The sequence below is a fragment of the Ranitomeya imitator genome, chromosome 2 (assembly GCF_032444005.1).
Source record: "Ranitomeya imitator isolate aRanImi1 chromosome 2, aRanImi1.pri, whole genome shotgun sequence".
Taxonomy (NCBI): domain Eukaryota; kingdom Metazoa; phylum Chordata; class Amphibia; order Anura; family Dendrobatidae; genus Ranitomeya; species Ranitomeya imitator.
In genome coordinates, this window is record NC_091283.1 from 34,954,588 (window position 1) to 34,974,712 (window position 20,125).

At 40.2% G+C, this 20,125-nt stretch overlaps 1 protein-coding gene across 1 annotated transcript; it reads right to left on the bottom strand.

Annotated features, from left to right (window-relative positions):
- Nucleotides 1-3,070: 3,070 nt before the first annotated feature.
- On the bottom strand, nucleotides 3,071-19,944 carry LOC138666202 (mucin-2-like). Its single transcript, XM_069754442.1, has 6 exons — nucleotides 19,830-19,944; nucleotides 7,665-14,735; nucleotides 7,508-7,576; nucleotides 6,185-6,261; nucleotides 4,641-4,810; nucleotides 3,071-3,134 (listed from the first exon to the last, which is right to left on the bottom strand). The coding sequence occupies exons 1-6, from the start codon at nucleotides 19,942-19,944 to the stop codon at nucleotides 3,071-3,073; spliced, it is 7,566 nt and encodes a 2,521-aa protein (XP_069610543.1).
- Nucleotides 19,945-20,125: the final 181 nt, after the last annotated feature.

The window sequence follows — 20,125 nt, forward strand, 5'->3', positions numbered from 1 at the left end:
ATTGCCTGCAACACAACCCCAAAGCATGATTGACCCACCCCCATGCTTAATGGTTGGCGAGATGTTTTTATCTTGAAATTCAGGGCCATTTTTTCCCTTCTAATCATTGTGGCCAAAGAGTTCTATTTTAACCTCATCGGTCCACATGACTTGTTTCCAAAATGCAGCAAGCTTGTTTAGATGTTCTCTTTCACACTTCTGACACTGAAGTTTATGGACAGGATACAGGAGAGGTATTCTTCTGATGACTCTTCCATTAAGGCCATATTTTTTCAAATACATGCTTACATATTAGTAAGGTATATAGTATTTCCTGATTTGATTTTTTGTCTACTACTATCTGTAAACAATTAATGTGACCACCTATTTATGTATACCATTGTATGTATTATTTGTAAATAAACTTTGATATTGGTTTTGTAAATTTTGTATCCCATTATCTCTTTTGGGACTCAGCAGGTTTTAAATATTTGTGCAGGTGTCTGTGAACACCAGGCAAGCGGGGATTCTGATTTGCCTCTCTAGCTATCCTACGAGCAGCTCTCACTGAAATTTTGTTGGTCTTCCAAACTTTATCTTGACCTCCACTGTTTCCGTTAACTACCGTTTCTTAATTACATTTCAAACTGAGGAGAGGGCAACTTGAAAATGCTTTGCTATCTTCTTATAGCCTTCTTCTGCTTTGTGGGCCTCCATAATTTTCATTTTAAGAGTGCTCGGCAGCTGCTTAGAAGAACCCATGGCTGTTATTTTTTGGCAAGAGATTAGAAGAGACTGGGCTTTTATACAGTTGTGAAATTCACCTGGCCTTTTCTAACAATGATAGTGAACAATCCATAACACTAACAGGGAAATTAAGATATGAAACCTTGGTCAAAGTATCTGAGTACACAAATCTCCAAGGGTGCCCAAACTTTTGCATCAGCCCATTTTCCTTTTTGTAGTCTTGAAAATGTAAAGGACAAATATATATATATATATATATATATATATATATATATATATATATATATATAATTGTCTAAGGGTTTTTCCGTCTGTCTTTCTGTCTGTATTTCTGTCTGTCTGTCTGTCCTGGAAATCCCACGTCCCTGATTGGTCGAGGCCGCCAGGCCTCGACCAATCAACGACGGGCACAGCGACGATGATGTCATAAAGGACGTAGACATCCCGCGTCTCTGATTGGTCGAGGCCGCCAGGCATCGACCAATCAGCAACGGGCACAGAATCGACGTAGATGTCATAATGTTTGCCATGGCGACGATGATGTCATAAAGGTTGCCTCGATCAATCAGCGACGGGCACAGTCTGCCGCGAATTCTGGAATCATCATTGTCCATATACTACGGGGACATGCATATCCTAGAATACCCGATGCATTAGAATCGGGCCACAATCTAGTCTATATATATAATTGTCTAAGGGTTTTTCCGTCTGTCTGTCTTTCTGTCTGTCTGTCTTTCCGTCTGTCTGTCTGTCTGTCCTGGAAATCCCATGTCTCTGATTGGTCGAGGTGGCCAGGCCTCGACCAATCAGCAACGGGCACAGCGACGATGATGTCATAAAGGACGTAGAAATCCCACGTTTCTGATTCAGCGACGGGCACAGTATCGACGTAGATGTCATAATGGTTGCCATGGCGACGATGATGTCATAAAGGTTGCCTCAACCAATCAGCGACGGGCACAGTCTGCCGCGAATTCTGGAATCATCATTGTCCATATACTACGGGGACATGCATATTCTAGAATACCCGATGCGTTAGAATCGGGCCACAATCTAGTATATATATATATATATATATATATATAAAATTGTTCCTAAAATACAAAGTAAATGTGTCATCTTTAACTTTAGGCCTTTTAGAGATCATTTCATGTTCAACTTGCTTAACTGTTCACAATAACAGTAATTTTGACCAGGGGTGCCCAAATTTTGACATGCCACTGTGCATAAATATATACATACTTTATATATACATACAGATGGAGCTGAGGATTGGACGGTGAGCTGCGAAGGCAGCAGAGGTGAGCCATGAGGTTTCAATTTTTTCAATTTTTTTATTAACCTCCTTCACCACATTGTACAAGTCAGCATGTGAATTTGCAAAAACTTTGGATTCAGGTAGATCTAGATGTTATTATTCCTCTTGTCAAAGGGTTGTGTCCCTGCAAAGTTTGGTCCTGTCACCTCTATTTGGAAAGTGGAAGAGTATGTAGGGACGTGCCCCCAAATGGTTATACCAGGAGGAATAATTAAGCTATGATGGTCTTCGGTAAGGAAGGTGAACCTCAAACAGTCCCTAGAACTGGGATCCTAACTATCTCTGTCTTGGGGGTACTCTTGAAGGTAGAGAGGCCCGAGCCTCTGACCTTACTATGCTCCGGTTAATGTTCTATTCTGTCCACTCACTCACCCCCAGGAGGCCAGTCACATATATGCTAGTGTATAAACACGTAAGACAAACAGTGATAACAAAAAGCAACTTACATGCAAAAACACTCACCAAGAGTAGAGAGGAATAAAGGGAAAGATAGGAAGGTACAAACTAAATGGGAATCGGATAATGGTGAAAGCATACATCCAAAAACAGCACACAGCAATCTCCAGCAGCAACTACGAACTCCAACTTCAGCACATCAACTCCAACAAGCCAGGAAGTAAACTTTCATAGGCAGGGATGAGAAGGTCTGGCCCAGTTTTCTTGAGAGAGAAAATTAGCAAGTCAGGAGCAGCTGTGAGTTGGAGCAGCATGTCTCTAACCAGCATACAAAAAGTGGTTAACATCTTCAGCACCAAAAGAAGCAAAGTCCATTTAATATGAGGAACAAAACACGTAGGCTAAATTAAAGACCTGCAATTCACAGTATGTAACGATGTCCTAACCCCCAGATCTTTCAGGAATGTGACACACTTGTGACAGATCTCTAGCATCTGGCACCAAGACATTAAGAGCAGACCACAATTGTCCTGTAACTTGTTCAGTGCAGCTTCCAAGGATCTTACTTGTTTTTCTAGCCCATCCCACAGATGAATAAAACAGATTAAGTCATGATCTTTTTGTCATGCTCTACTGACCATTCCTGAACATCTTTTCCAGAGTGGCAAGGGCATTGTGAATCTGAAAGGTGACACTGTAGTTCAAAAATACAACTGTCATGAAGGATAATTCTTGGTCCATTCAAAATATAGGTAGGTAGAACATGTCGTATCTGAATGAATGTGAGAACTTAAGGTATACCAGAAAGAAATTGACCAGAATGTTATGTGGCTTCCATAAGCTTCTCATCTTCCGGTAGGGCATCCTGGCGACATCTCTTCTCTTCATTGTCACCAGATAATCAATTCTATTCATTTTACCTACGTTATTGTAATTTTATAATAGCATTAGAGTAGTTAAAGTGATATTTTCAAATTGTGTCTTGAGCAGCTCAGAGCTCAGCAGTCTCCTTACTTCCTGGTTACTTGGGGGAAGGCATTCCTCCTTCAAAGACAGTTCTAAACCAGGAGTTTTGTCCTGCTACTACACATTTACTGTCAGGATTTGTTTTGAGTCAACCCTGTTATCACCATATTTGCATATAGAGCAGTTGAACAAGCACACAACTCAGGAAAGTGAGAGTCATGGTTAAGGTAATCTGGTCTGGAAGAGTATGATCTTTGGGAGCTTAGAATGAGGGAGAGGGATTTGAGCAGCTCATTGTTAAATAGAAATCTATGGCCTTGAGAGTTCTTACTGAACAAGCACACAGCTCAGGTAAGTGAGACCCATGATAAGAAGAACTACTCTAGAAGCCTATGATGATGGGGCTACAGATTTTAATTGTAGAGAACTGATACCATCTTTGAAGCTGAGAGGGAGGGGGAGGGAGGTGAGAAGCGTACTGCTGTATAGAAATCTACATATTGGAGAAATCTGACTGGGATGCTTGGAGTTAACTCCTATTTTGCAATGTAACTACTTTGCACAGTTGGACAAACTTTGGTGGCCGAGCTTCTTGGAAACCAGCTCTACGCAATGTAAAAAAAAGCTCTTGAAGCAGGAAAATATCAGCAGATAGTAAAAGCAAGTAAATGCAAATTTGCTTTCTTTTAGGTGTCTAAAGCAATTTAATAACATGAGAGAACCCTTATAATGGCAATGGCTTAAAGACAAAGATGATGATAATAAAATAACACAATATAGGAAGACCAGCTTTATTTTGTGCATTTAAATATTCCATAACACAAACATGGTAATAAATATAACTTTCTAGGAAATATACAAATATACAAATAATGCTCAGCATCTTTATCATATAATATAATAGAAATAGAAAAATATGTTGGAACCTCAAGATGCTGTATGACCAGGCATACAGCATAGTAAAACAATGTATATATACAGTACATGGATACAGATTGTTATGTGTAGTTAGTTATGGAAAAAAGGGTTTCCACTATAGCTGCAGTAGTTATAAGTTTGCCTACACATATAATACAAAATCATCAAAACTGAAAGCAATTTTTCTGTTTCATTGAAAGAACTTTCTAGGGTATGTCCAATAGTCTTTACATAGGTGTCATTTATCTCTGACAACGTGTTTCTGTATTATTACTTGTGGTGTTGCCCCCGTTGGGATTGCCTGTACTGTTGGTACCGCTCTCCCCTTGGGGCCGATGGTCTTCTCTGATGTTCCTTCAGTTCTATTCCTTTTTCAGGGTCTGCCGGTAAGGATGGACGCGTAGAATTTAACCAACCGTAATGAGTGAAGTATCCTGGATAACTGGTTACAGCATACGTGGTAGTGGAACGGAAACAGGCCAAAATCTGCAAATAGAAGCATAGTCATATCATATCTGCATTAAACATGAATTAGATGTGTTCAGTTGAGTAGCTGCCTAGCACATCTTCGTCAACTGCATAGTGACCCAGGTACTGCATATCCGCCTCTATTCAAAAGAATAGGAGTAGATCTGTAGTATCTTACTGCTACAACTATACAGTTTGCCAAGTTGTACTGCTCGGCTTAGCATATCCGGCAATAGTTGTCATAGGGAACAACTTTATTGCTGGAGTGCAGGGTGTTGCACCTCCACCACTTATCCTGAGGATAGGTCATCAATATAAAAGTACTGGACAACCCTTTAATCCCTTCACGAAATATAATATATATTCACATCATAAGTGGTGTCCCTGACTTTCCCCACACAACTAACCATCATGTGCATTTAACAGCCACAGGTGGATGGAGCTCCACCAGCGGCTAATAAGCAGTAAAATCCCACTGTCAATCTCTGACAGCGGGATTTAACACATGCCACCCAGAAGTGCTCAATTCGACCACCCATCGGCACTGCTGTCACATGATCGAGATGGGTTTTCATGACAGCAGGGGGTCTGCTGATGTCCACTGTGCCTGTAATTATGATCCTCCTGTGAATGCCGGTCTGTGGCCGACGTTCATAGGAGATTGGGATTTCTGCTATACATAGCAGTGCTGAAGCCTTACATATAGCGCAGGCAATGAGATGATCACAGAATGATCGGATGAAAACACCAGAATTAGTTTTTTTGGGTACCGAAAAATTGCAATAAGAAGTGATCAAAACATCGTATCTACCCCAAATGGTATCTATAAAAGCATCAGCTCGGTACAAAAAATAAAGCCCTCTCCCAGTCCCTGATCATGAAAAATGGAAACAGTAGGGGTCTCGGAAAATGACGAGAAATGCAAATACTTCTTTTGATACAAATTTGTACATTTGTTTTCACCACTTAAATAAAAGAAAATGAAACATGTTTGGTATCTGCTTACTCGTACTGACCTGGGAAATCCTATCACCAGGTCAGTTTTACCATATAGTGAAACATGGTAAATAAAATAAAAAACATTTGTGGAATTGCACTTTTTTTTTTGCAAAGTCCACCGCACTTGAAATTTTTTTCCTGTTTTCCAGTACACTGTGCGGTAAAATAAATCGTGTCATTCAAAAATAAAACTGGTCCCTCGAAAAACAAGACCTCATATGGTTAAATTGAAGGAAAAATAAAAAAAAAATTCTGGCTTTCGGAAGAAAGGGAGGATAAAACAAGAATGAAAAAAACTGAAAATGGCCAGGGAGTGAAGGGGTAATAATTGGTTTATGCCACATATATGCAATCCACGCAACTTCAATAAGGATTTATCATAGTAGTACTTACCCCACACATTAATCCTGCAAGTAATACAACACCCAAGACCGCAACCAGTCCGAACAGAATGATTTCCCAGTATTGCACTGCAAAAGAGACATAATGAAATGTGTCTATTATTGTTTTGTTTTTTTGTTGTTTTTTCTTTAATTTTCGATTCATATATCCGACATCCAATGAAACACGAATATCAAAAAAATCAATACTAGTTTCTTAAAAATGTTGAATAACTTCATATCTGTGAATTAAATCTTAATCTGCCAAACTTAACTGCCTCCCTGTTAGTAAATCAATCCCTGGTTTCCCGGTAAAATGTAGAATGCTTCCAGGCTTCAGAATGTTGAGTGAGCCTGCAAAATTTTAATTCGACAGTTTCCTCGAACTTGGCCAGAAAACTCGAGTTACGTTAACATTATTCTATGCAAAACAAATTTCCTTTGTTACACTTTGGGGTCTCTCCAGATCCCAGAGCAAAAGAAATTAGTAAATGTAGGATGAAAATGAAATAATCATGCTGATCTCGCCGGTCTCCTGTCCTGTTCATGGTACTGTCATTGTCACTGTCCAGCTGCAAGAGCGTCTCGTCCTGTCTTCCGCACAACTCCCCCCAACCTCTTTTTTCCTTAGGCACTCTCCACATGGAGAAACGTTACTCCTTGGTTCCCCCAGTCAGACGCTTCTGACCAAGCCAAACCAGATCTCACACTTTGCACTGATGAGGGGCAGTACCCCGAAACACAGTGTCTGCAAAATGAGATTCTGATTTCGTTTTTTTTTCCTAAGTCAAGGCTCGTTAAAGGGTCAACACTGACATTTAGGATTGCTACTCAAAAGTTCTAGTCCTCTTTCTCTCTAAAGAGGCAATTTGCGTATTTCCTTAAGCACTAAAATCTATGGCCATGAGCTACGACTCCAGCCGAGAAGATACAGGAACAGGATATCGCCTTAATATTGAAAAAAAGCGCCTAGAGGGAGCTGCACGGAGGACTAGTCAAACTTGACTTTTTGGGAAAATTTTAGAAGAATTCAATTCCCCTTATCGCTAATGTCTCACAATATTGTTGATTGCCTTAACACCAGTGAACCCAGTCCTGCTCTCCCATAAAAAAGTTGAGTATCCCATTAGTTAATTTAACTAGGATCTTACAAAAAATGACAAATATTTCCACATTGGTGAATCAAGATTGATGCCATGGTCTCCCAAAATCATTGAATGCCTCGTGTTTGTATATGATACCCTGGTCACCTAAAAAAGTCTCATGGGTGTATAAAACCTTGAGGTTTGATTCACTGCTATACTCTTAGAATGATCCTTGTTATTTGAGTACTTACTTGCGGATTGGTCGGAGGTTGTTTGAGTGGTGGTGACAACACTTTGGGTAGACATTCCTCCATTTATGGCTGTAGAAAAATAGGGTAACTTGTTGAAGAATTCAGTAACCACACCACCCACAATATCTGTAATGTGGACAACGTTTTTGTAACTTACTGGTAATCGTTGCAGTGGATGTGATGGTGTTGGATCCAGGATTGGAACTTGTAGCTGCAGAATTCATTCCAGTTGCGCTTGATCCAGAAGTCACAATCGTGTCATTATTACTTGCAATAGTTACGACAGATTTTGTGGTAGCAATGGAACTGTTAGGGGCTGTAGAAGAAATGGATCCACTGAGGGCAGTAATTGTTGTATTAGAGCTTCCAGTAGTTTTAGAAGAACTAGATCCAGTTGAGGTGGTGCCAGTAGTATTGATTGTGGTACCAGTTAAATCTGATGATGTACCAGTGCCTAAAGTACTTACGTTTACCGTGTTTATGATACTTGTGTTAGTCTGGGAAACAGTCGATACACTAGTAGTCATGGTACTGTTTTTAATGGTACCAGATACTGTTGTAGAAGCAGTAACTATGTCCCCTCCTACGTTAGAACCTGTGGTGTTACTAAAAGCACTCCCAGTAGAACTTGAGCTTCCAGAAGGAGTTATGGAGGTGCTCGATCCAGATGTGGTTGTGGTATTTATTGCAGTGGTAGTAGCAGTGAAATCTGATGATGTACTACTAACAATACCAGGCATAGTGATTGGCCCTGAAGTATTAGTGATGACAGTTCCCGAAACAGAAAAGTTAGTAGTACTCATGGTACTGTTATTTATGGCACCAGATACTGTTGTAGTGATAAGTGTACTTTCATTAACACTGGAAACTGTGATGTTAGAAACATCAACCCCAGTAACTATGGAGGTGGTAGGGGTAACAGATCCACTTGTTACGGTCAAGGTACCAGCAGGTTGTTCAGTAGTAGTACCATTCATGGTAACTTGCGTTGTAAATGCTGCTGTCTGAGGAATAGAACTGATAATGGCCCCATTACTGGTGGTTTCGGCAGCAATAGTATTATTAGTAATCTCTTTAGTAGTAAATCCAGTAATAGTGTAAGTAATACTGTTGGTTTCTCCCACTGTGGTAGTACCACTCAAACTATTACCTGTAGAGTTGGCTGTTGATCCAGTATTGGCAATAGAAGTTTTTGGGAGTTCAGTTGAGACAGCAGTAAAATTATTCATATTTTGTTGAGTACTTATAAATGGAGTAGAAGATGTAAAAGACAAAGACGTACTGGTTGAGGAAACATCAGATGTTATTGGTGCACCAGGTGGCACAAAAGTAGTAGGATCGCTAAAGGAAGACTGAGTGCTGTTGAATATTGCCATATTTCCGGGTACAGTTATCATATTAACAGTCTCTTGTATAATAGGTGCTGCTGAAGTGCTAGTCAACAAAGCAGTCACAGATTCACTTGTAGTAGATTTTGTTTGTAAGGTGTCTGAACCAGTAGTTTTATCAGGACCCGGAGATGACCTGGTACTACCAATTGAACTGGATGTTGTTCCAATAGTGCTTGCTGCAGAGGTTGTAATTTCACTAGCAGATTGGGTCATAATTGATGTTAATGAAGTGCTTGCTCCCATATTTATGGGTGTACCAGTGGTAAGTTCAGTTGAAGAGACGGTTGTTACGTTACCAGTCGAGGACTGAGCTGTCGGTACAGTAGAAATAGTTGTAGATTCTGATGCAGTTGCTGCCATTGTGGATTTAAAAGTGGTAAATTCACCACTAGTAGGTTGAGTATTAATGGCTGTTGCTAAGGATGCTGTGTTTATGGGTACGGTTGTAGCAGTGAAAGATCCATCTGATATGGGTGTTGTTGCCACAGTAGGATATAGGGAAGTATTAGATTCAGTCATGGTACCCTGTGAAGTAATAGATGCTGTAGAAGCAAATGGAACTGTGCTTGGCAGGGATGAGATATTAGCTGAAGTTTTGGTTGTTTCAGCTTTTGTTAACAGAATAGTTGTTGATTCACTAATGATAGATTGGGGAGTAGTTGCTGATAAACTTGTTCCTGTACTTTTAGACAATACAGTACTTGTATCCATGCTTGTCAGTGATAGTGGTGTAGTTGCAGGCTCAGATGAATTTATTATGGTTGTTTCACTAAGAGATAGAATGGTTGTGGCATCACTGGTGATGGGTTGACTTGTAAGTGATGTTCCTGCAGTAGATAATTCTGTATTTGTCAGAGATGGTGTAATAGTTGCAGGTTGAGATGAAATTAGTGTTGATGTGTCACTGGTAAACAGAGCTGGTGTGGTTTCACTGGTGGTAGGTTGAGCTGAAATCGATGTTGCTGCAGTACTTGTTTCCATATTTGTCAGTGATGGTGTTGTAGTTGTAGATTCAGGAGAAGTTGGTGTGGTTGTGTCACTAGTAGATAGAATGGTTGTGGCATTACTGGTGATGGGTTGAGTTGTAAGTGATATTAATGAAGTAGATAATTCTGTACTTGTCAAAGTTGCTGCAGTAGTTGCAGGTTGAGATGAAGATAGTGTTGATGAGTCACTGGTATACAGAGCTGGTGTGGTTTCACTGGTAGTAGGTTGAGCTGAAATCGATGTTGCTGCAGTACTTGTTTCTATATTTGTCAGTGATGGTGTTGTAGTTGTAGATTCAGGTAGAGTTGATATGGTTGTATCACTAGTAGATAGAATGGTTGTGGCATCACTGGTGATGGGTTGAGTTGTAAGTGATGTTCCTGAAGTTGATAATTCTGTACTTGTCAAATATGGTGTAGTAGTTGCAGGTTGAGATGAAGTTACTGTTGATGTGTCACTGGTATATAGAGCAGGTGTGGTTTCACTGGTGGTAGGTTGAGCTGAAATCGATGTTGCTGCAGTACTTGTTTCCATATTTGTCAGTGATGGTGTTGTAGTTGTAGATTCAGGTAAAGTTGATATGGTTGTATCACTAGTAGATAGAATGGTTGTGGCGTCACTGGTGATGGGTTGAGTTGTAAGTGATGTTCCTGAAGTTGATAATTCTGTACTTGTCATAGATGGTGTAGTAGTTGCAGGTTGAGACACAGTTACTGTTGATGTGTCACTGGTATAAAGAGCAGGTGTGGTTTCACTGGTGGTAGGTTGAGTTGTAATCAATGTTGCTGCAGTACTTGTTTCCATATTTTTCAGTGATGGTGTTGTAGTTGTAGATTCAGGTGAAGTTGGTGTGGTTGTGTCACTAGTAGATAGAATGGTTGTGGCATTACTGGTGATAGGTTGAGTTGTAAGTGATGTTCCTAAAGTAGATAATTCTATACTTGTCAAAGTTGGTGTAGTTGTTGCAGGTTGAGATGAAGTTAGTGTTGATGTGTCACTGGTATACAAAGCTGGTGTGGTTTCACTGGTGGTAGGTTGAGTTGTAATTAATGTTGCTGCAGTACTTGATTCCATATTTGTCAGTGATGGTGTTGTAGTTGTTGATTCAGGTGAAGTTGATGTAGTTGTGTCACTAGTAGATAGAATGGTTGTGGCATCACTGGTGATGGGTTGAGTTGTAAGTGATGTTCCTGAAGTTGACAATTCTGTACTTGTCAGAGATGGTGTAGTAGTTGCAGGTTGAGATGAAGTTAGTGTTGATGTGTCACTGGTATATAGAGCAGGTGTGGTTTCACTGATGGTATGTTGAGTTGTAATCGATATTGCTGTACTACATGTTTCCATATTTGTTAGTGATGGAGTTGTAGTTGTTGATTCAAGTGAAGTTGCTGTGGTTGTGTCACTAGTAGATAGAATGGTTGTGGCATTACTGGTGATGGGTTGAGTTGTAAGTGATGTTCCTGAAGTAGATAATTCTGTACTTGTCAGAGATGGTGTAGTAGTTGCAGATTGAGATGATGTTAGTGTTGATGTGTCACTGGTATATAGAGCAGGTGTGGTTTCACTGTTAGTAGGTTGAGTTGTAATCGATGTTGCTGTACTACTTGTTTCCATATTTGTCAGTGATGGTGTTGTAGTTGTAGATTCAGGTGAAGTGTGTGTGGTTGTTTCACTAGTGGATAAAATGGTTGTGGCATTGCTGGTGGTGGGTTGAGTTGTAAGTGATGTTCCTGAAGTTGATAATTCTGTACTTGTCATAGATGGTGTAGTAGTTGCAGATTGAGATGAAGTTAGTGTTGATGTGTCACTGGTATACAGAGCAGGCGTGGTTTCACTGATGCTAGGTTGAGTTGTAATAGAAGTTGCTGTACTACTTGTTTCCATATTTGTCAGTGATGGTGTTGTAATTGTAGTTTCAGGTGAAGTGTGTGTGGTTGTTTCACTAGTAGATAGAATGGTTGTGGCATCACTGGTCATGGGTTGAGTTGTAAGTGATGTTCCTGAAGTAGATAATACTGTACTTGTCAAAGATGGTGTAGTAGTTGCAGGTTGAGATGAAGATAGTGTTGATGTGTCATTGGTATAAAGAGCAGGTGTGGTTTCACTGGTGGTAGGTTGAACTGAAATCGATGTTGCTGCAGTACTTGTTTCCATATTTGTCAGTGATGGTGTTGTAGTTGTAGATTTAGGTGAAGATGATATGGTTGTGTCACTAGGAGATAGAATGGTTGTGGCGTCACTGGTGATGGGTTGAGTTATAAGTGATGTTCCTGAAGTAGATAAGTCTGTACTTGTCAAAGTTGGTGTAGCATTTTCAGGTTGAGATGAAGATAGTGCTGATGTGTCACTGGTATACAGAGCTGGTGTGGTTTCACTGGTGGTAGGTTGAGCTGAAATCGATGTTGCTGCAGTACTTGTTTCCATATTTGTTAGTGATGGTGTTGTAGTTGTTGATTCAAGTGAAGTTGGTGTGGTTGTGTCACTAGTAGATAGAATGGTTGTGGCATTACTGGTGATGGGTTCAGTTGTAAGTGATGATCCTGACGTTGATAATTCTGTACTTGTCAGAGATGGTGTAGTAGTTGCAGATTGAGATGAAGTTAGTGTTGATGTGTCACTGGTATATAGAGCAGGTGTGGTTTCACTGGTGGTTGGTTGAGTCGTAATCGAAGTTGCTGTACTACTTGTTTCCATATTTGTCAGTGATGGTGTTGTAGTTGTAGATTTAGGTGAATTTGGTGTGGTTGTGTCACTAGCAGTTAGAATGGTTGTGGCATCACTGGTGATGGGTTGAGTTGTAAGTGATGTTCCTGAAGTTGATAATTCTGTACTTGTCATAGATGGTGTAGTAGTTGCAGGTTGAGATGAAGTTAGTGTTGATGTGTCATTGGTATAAAGAGCAGGTGTGGTTTCACTGGTGGTAGGTTGAACTGAAATCGATGTTGCTGCAGTACTTGTTTCCATATTTGTCAGTGATGGTGTTGTAGTTGTAGATTCAGGTGAAGATGATATGGTTGTGTCACTAGGAGATAGAATGGTTGTGGCATCACTGGTAGTGGGTATAGTTGTAGGTGATGTTCCTGAAGTTGACAATTCTGTACTTGTCAGAGATGGTGTAGTAATTACAGGTTGAGATGAAGTTAGTGTTGATAAATCACTGGAATAAAGAGCAGGTGTGGTTTCACTTGTGGTAGGTTGAGTTGTAATCGAAGTTGCTGTACTACTTGTTTCAATATTTGTCAGTGATGGTGTTATAGTTGTAGATTCAGGTGAAGTTGGTGTAGTTGTGTCACTGGTAGATAGAATGGTTGTGGCATCACTGGTGATGGTTTGAGTTGTAAGTGATGTTCCTGAAGTTGATAATTCTGTACTTGTCAGAGATGGTGTAGTAGTTGCAGGTTGAGATGAAGATAGTGTTGATGTGTCACTGGTATACAGAGCTGGTGTGGTTTCACTGGTGGTAGGTTGAACTGAAATCGATGTTGCTGCAGTACTTGTTTCCATATTTGTTAGTGATGGTGTTGTAGTTGTAGACTCAGGTGAAGTTGGTGTGGTTGTGTCACTAGTAGATAGAATGGTTGTGGCATCACTGGTGATGAGTTGAGTTGTAAGTGATGTTCCTGAAGTTGACAATTCTGTACTTGTCAGAGATGGTGTAGTAGTTGCAGGTTGAGATGAAGTTAGTGTTGATGTGTCACTGGTATAAAGAGCAAGTGTGGTTTCACTTGTGGTAGGTTGAGTTGTAATTGAAGTTGCTGTACTAGTTGTTTCCATATATGTCAGTGATGGTGTTGTAGTTGTAGATTCAGGTGAATTTGGTGTGGTTGTGTCACTAGTAGATAGAATGGTTGTGGCATCACTGATGATGGGTTGAGTTGTAAGTGATGTTCCTGAAGTTGATAATACTGTACTTGTCATAGATGGTGTAGTAGTTGCAGGTTGAGATGAAGATAGTGTTGATGTGTCACTGGTATACAGAGCTGGGGTGGTGGTTTCTCTGGTGGTAGGTTGAGTTGTAATCAAAGTTGCTGTACTACCTGTTTCCATATTTGTCAGTGATGGTGTTGTAGTTGTAGATTCAGGTGAAGTGTGTGTGGTTGTTTCACTAGTAGATAGAATGGTTGTGGCATCACTGGTGATGGGTTGAGTTGTAAGTGATGTTCCTGTAGTAGATAGTACTGTACTTGTCAAAGATGGTGTAGTTGTTGCAGGTTGAGATGAAGTTAGTGTTGATGTGTCACTGGTATACAGAGCAGGTGTGATTTCACTGGTTGTAGGTTGAGTTGTAATCGATGTTACTGTAATGCTTGTCTCCAACCTTGTCTGGAATGGTGTAGTTGTGGATTCAGGTGAAGATAGTGTTCTTGTATTACTAGTAGATAGAATGGTTGTAGTTTCACTGGTTGTAGGTAGAATTGAAATTGATGTTTCTGAAGTGCTTCTTTCTGTACTTGTTGGGATGAGGGTTGTAGTTGTAGCTTCAGATGAAGTAAGTGTTGTTTCATCACTCGTGGAAAAAGTTGTAAGTTCACTGGTAATAGGTTCAGAAGTAATTGATGTTGCCGTGGTGCTTGTTTCTGTACTTGTAATAGATGTTGTTGTAGTTGTAGCTTCAGATGTAGATGTTGTATTACTAGTAAACAGAGCAGTTGTAGATACACTGGTTATAGGTGCAGTCGTGACTGATGATGAACTGCTTGCTTCTGTACTTGGTAACGTGGTCAGTTGAGTAGTAATGGAATGTTCCGACGTTATTGTTCCTACATTTGTGGGTGCAGGTGTCGCACTTGTAGACTCAGTTGTACTTGTTGCTACATTAATGCTTGATGCAGTAGATGTAGTAAACGTATCTACAGAAAATTGCATGACATAATTACAAAAAAGTCAAATATAATATCAATCTGCCTCATCTATATCTATCTTTGACACATTTTTGACTGCTAGAAATGTGGCTAAATGTACTGTCCTTAGGAGATAAGATACTAAGAAAAGCCTTCCGTGTTTATTTTTTTCTTAAATTTATGTATAAGTGCATGTAATGTAGTGTGAGAGTATTACTATTGTCGCCTATGACTGCTCTTTCCATTGTCCAGAGACGTTATTCTATCTCTTCTCAGTGACGTCACCACAACTGTGACTATCTCGATCACTTTATGCTCTGTGCATGAGCCCAAAGTCTTCTTTTTTTACAATAAAAGCCTATGGAGACTGGTTCCGATGCTCCACAGACATATTGTAAAAACCACTTCCGGGTCACGCAGAGCAATGACATCACTGAGAAGAGGAGAAGAGCAGCACTGGACACCGGAGAGCAGACGTAGGTGAGTATAGTAATACACTCACACTACATTATGTGAATATACACACATTTAAAGACAATGTCTCTTTAAAGTCCATGCCTACCAACATGCTAAAATGGACCTACAGATAAATTGTACGCAGAGTTTGAGTCTCCATGTGATTATATTGAATTTTTTACTTTGTGTTGCAGAAATATTACAATGTTTTTATAACCCAAAGCTGCATTTATGAATTTCATTAGATCTCACACCAGACACTGTCTATGCTGTCTAGAAGCAGTGGTCAAACATGCATTGCGCTTACAAGATCTTTCCTAGTTATTTCCTAGAGTTTGTAAGCGCTTCCTTGAAGCTGTCCAGATTGGTTAGAGACTGATGTTGGCTCCTAATTCTGTACAGTTTCAGTCCAATGCTACAGAGGCTTCCTCATACTTCCGGTATCCATTGACAGAGCCAACAGAGCAATGATGCCGAGCTGTCAATCAATCAGGAGCGCCAGCCACCAGCCATCAGGAAATCAGCAGAGCGATGTGCTCCTGGCAATGAATGGTGCCACCGATAATTTATTGCTATCATATTACATAGTATAATAGTATACACAGCAACATTATAATATTTTACAGATTAAATCCACTGCTAATCCCTTCTGGTTCACAGAAACTGAATAACTGGGAGAGACGGTGAGTTTGGCGCACGCTTAGAACAGAAGGTGCGGCTTTGGTTTCTGTCCAAAGATTAGAGTGAAAGATTATGTTCTGTGTAAAAGAAAGTGACAGAAAAAGATACAGGGAACAAAAGAACCTACAAAAGGAAAGAATGAGATCGGTAATAAATGAATGAAACATCTGTACCTGTCATCTGTGCACCTATATACAGTAGATAACACAAGATCCACCATTCACAATAGGTGATGTTACAGCTCACCTCCTCCTCCTGTACAATGACTGATAACACCTCTATATACAGTAGATAACACAAGATCCACCATTCACAATAGGTGATGTTACAGCTCACCTCCTCCTCCTGTACAATGACTGATAACACCTCTATATACATGGAAACAGGAACACCTACCGCTGTCTGTCCCCGGCGCTGTGCTTCTCTGCTCTGGCTGTGAGCACAGCAGCCGGAAAGCAGAGCGGTGACGTCACCTCTCTGCTTTCCGGCTGCCCGGCGCTCACAGCCAGACCAGAGAAGCAGAGCGCCGAGGACAGACAGCGGTAGGTAAGTATGTAGCGGTTGTTTTTTTTACTTTAACGATGGTAACCAGGGTAAACATCGGGTTACTAAGCGCGGCCCTGCGCTTAGTAACCCGATGTTTACCCTGGTTACCGGGGACCTCGGGATCGTTGGTCGCTGGAGAGCGGTCTGTGTGACAGCTCTCCAGCGACCAAACAGCGACGCTGCAGCGATCCGGATCGTTGTCGGTATCGCTGCAGCGTCGCTTAGTGTGACAGTACCTTAAGGTCAGTGGTGGCACAGTCCCAAGAAAAGGGCCTAAAAGTCTACTTTGTTTTATCTTCTGAGGCCCTTTGAATGCTTTGTTCTCAGTTCTATCTCTGAACAGTTCAATAAGTTGACTTTCCCCATGATAAAAACGCTGATTAACCCATCAGTTAATCCTCACTGGTGTGTAATCCCCGATTTCCTTCCATGTGAAAAAAGTATGATTGAAGGCGTAAAAAGTAGTACATATTTTGGATCATGAAGTTGTAGTATATTGAGGTTTTAGTGTTTAGTGTTAGCGGTGGCTTGTTCATTTTGGATGGGTCATATGGTAGCTACTCTACATGTATTAGACATCAAGTGGAATAAAGTTGAGTTTCTACTTGTCTCAAATATGACAACTCTTTTACCTTCATGTGAATATCTAGACTAGTGTTTTCCAACTCCAGTCTGCAGTTCAGAGGCAGAACAACCGTACCATTCCCTGAAATCAGCCCATCAAAATTAAACAAGCAATCTAAAGTGCAATAGATAGCCAAAAATGTATGGATCCCTCAGTATCATAGAACAAAAGCAAAAATAGGGAACTTAAAACATAACATTTAATATTAATCATTAAAATGTCACGACACAATACACATAGAATCAAAAGTCCCAGGTGAAGTAGCCAGACATAGTTGTGCCAAAACGGGGGGCTGATTATAATCCAAAGAAGGCTACCAGTACAACTGGCAATGCAATAAATAAACCTTATTAGACATGGGGGAACCTTTAAACCTATCAGTCCAACTGATTAATTTACCCCTCGATGTCTCAGAATGTCCAAAGGAAATTAATTTGAAAGAAATTTCTAACAATCTCACCAAATCCATAGATGATCGAATCTCCATTGTTGCAAAAAAGGCATGTCTAATTAGGTTTCTTTATTGCATTGCCAGTTGTACTGGTAGCCTTTTTTGGATTATAATCAGCCCCCAGTTTTGGCACAACTTTGTCTGGCTGCTTCACCTGAGAGTTTTGATTCTATGTGTATTGTGTTGTGACATTTTAATGATTAATATTAAGTGTTAAGTTTTAAGTTCCCTATTTTTGCTTTTCTCGCCCATCAAAATCAGCCTAAGCTGTCCTAATTTTACAAGTGTTGCAAAACTCGTGGTTTTGTTTTTGTAACCTTCTTCATCTAAGCCGTTCTTTAGTATGAGGAAACATTGGACACATTTGCGTAAAGAAAGAGTTGAGGTCCAAAAAAGCAGTTATGACAAAGTCTTAATAATACCTAATGTACGCAGAATTTGACTTTAAGGAAGTAAAAATAGTTTATAAATAACTCCCAGCTCTTCATTGTCACTACTGTTCTCACCACCGGGTAGAGACATATATACAGTATATTGTCACCACTCTCTGTACAATCACCATACTGCCATATAGAGGCCTCAAATAATACCAATACACAATGCTAAAATGTCTCTGCATCATGCCCACATAAAAGCCAAAGACAAAGTACTCTGTTCCAAAGTTATGCCACCACCATAATAAAGGCGCTAACTTTCCCATCAACTAATTGGACGTACACAACCGAACTTCTGTGTTTTGATTGGCCAACGTTATAGAAGGGAAAAACCGAACAGCCGTAGAGTTAATTGAAGGGTAACACCAAGTTAATTGGAGGGTAACATTGTATTTTTATTACTATGGAATGGAGGGGCATGGAAAAAAAAAGTTAAACTGTTCCAGGATCAACAGGACGACGGCAATTGGAAATGATACTCTGTTTACATTAAAAAAAAATGAAAGGTCTTCTTAAAATGAACCTTATTTTTTATTCTCCTACCAATCTAGTTCCATTTCAAATGTGTTTTAAAGCAGTGGACAATCCTCTACCTGTACTACTACTTTTGAAAATGTATGGATCTACAGTATATAGATTCCTGGTGGATCTGGACATGTGATTAGATGAGAGCCACCTTTTCATGGGACGGTCCATTTAAGAGAGGTTTACTTCTTTCAAGAGAGTTTTGGTACTTGGTCTTGACATCTCCATAGCTCAACAAGTGCACCAAGACAAGAAAAGCATGTTGGGTAGAGAAAGACCCAAGCCAAAAGAAGTAGAAGTCCCACCATGGCACGTAAAAACATGAGAAGGTTTGGTTCTTTTCGCACAGCATTTCATACCTTTTTCAATAAATTACCTCTTCAGTTGCTTGGGAAACCCTGAATTGTGGTTGAACTCTCCCTTACGTAAAAAAATAGTGCCAAGGGCAGAATGGGTGTCTGTAGATATCATATCTCTGGCTGCAATCCAAGTAGGAAGTGCCATTAATCTGCACAGTCTTGGCTTACCTAACCAACCACTTGTAAAGCATGTAAGAAAGATTACTTAAGACTTGTACTTATTTCTATGCCAAAAAAAAATCCAAACCTCCAGCAATGACATTTTTTAGGGACTCACTGCTCTTGGGTTAAAGCATTAAAAATCCTTAAGGCTATGGCACATGGAGTATTTTTGAGACAGTCAAAAATGACAGGTCTTCTATTGAATATCACTTCAGGTGCTATATCTCCCCTTACATTTTTAGAAAATCAGATTTAGTTGTTTTGTTTATAGAAAAATTCTAGTTTCTCAAAATTTTTTACAGTTTTAGCCCATGAGACATTCATGTGTAGGCCACCTCTTTAGCCTGGGTTCACACATCCATGTTTTGTGGTCCGTGGTCAAATCAAGACACATGGACTGGTCTCCTGAACCAAACTCAACAGCCTCGTGAGGTTACTGAGTTTAGGACTGGAGAACCTTCACCAGTTCTTGCAACGTACAAGTACAGCAAATTATGCAACTGCACAGGGGTGCAGTAAGTAAGGTGGGCACTGCTACCTTAGACGAATCTAGATCACATGTAGGGACTGAACCACTGACTGTATCTCAAGGCTCACAACTACTGTTGGAGAGACCTAAGGTTTACGTTTTTTGTCTTTAAAAAAATAAGAGGACTTATGCATTGCTCATCTTGGTTGTTTTATGCCAATTTTTTGGGGGGGAATATGTGGAGGCTGCATAATGGGATATGGAGTCTTTATGGCTTCTTGAAAATGTTTTATTTAGAAAGCAAATCAACTGTATAGAAAAAAAATCTACACAACAGTGGTCATAGGTAGCCTTTAAAGCCTAATTCCAAGCAAAATCTGAAAGTTCAGAGTTACTGTAAACTTCAATAACCTCATCACTCAGGTCACCGTCACATAGGTTCAAGGTTTTGAGAAAAGAAGATTTATTGAGGGGCTCCAAAATGGAAAGCATGGTGGTGTTCGGTGTCATGATCCCAATGGCAGGGGATCACAAAAGGACAAGCACAAAAACAAAACAAGCTCTAGGGTGATGGAACCTGAGCTGACCGCGATCCTGAACCTAAACACACAACTAGCAGTAGCCGGGGAACGTGCCTACGATGATTCCTAGACGTCTCGCGCCAGCCGAAGGATTAACTTCCCCTATTAGA

Bases quoted from the DNA above. Each gene is read 5' to 3' on its own strand.
- LOC138666202 (XM_069754442.1), bottom strand. From the start codon at position 19,944: ATGACACCGAACACCACCATGCTTTCCATTTTGGAGCCCCTCAATAAA. The intron at 14,736-19,829 runs GTAACTCTGAAC...AATTTTCTGTAG, and splicing joins TGAGGTTATTGAAGTTTACA to ATACGTTTACTACATCTACT. The intron at 3,135-4,640 runs GTACCAACAGTA...TTTGAACTACAG, and splicing joins TCGGCCCCAAGGGGAGAGCG to TGTCACCTTTCAGATTCACA.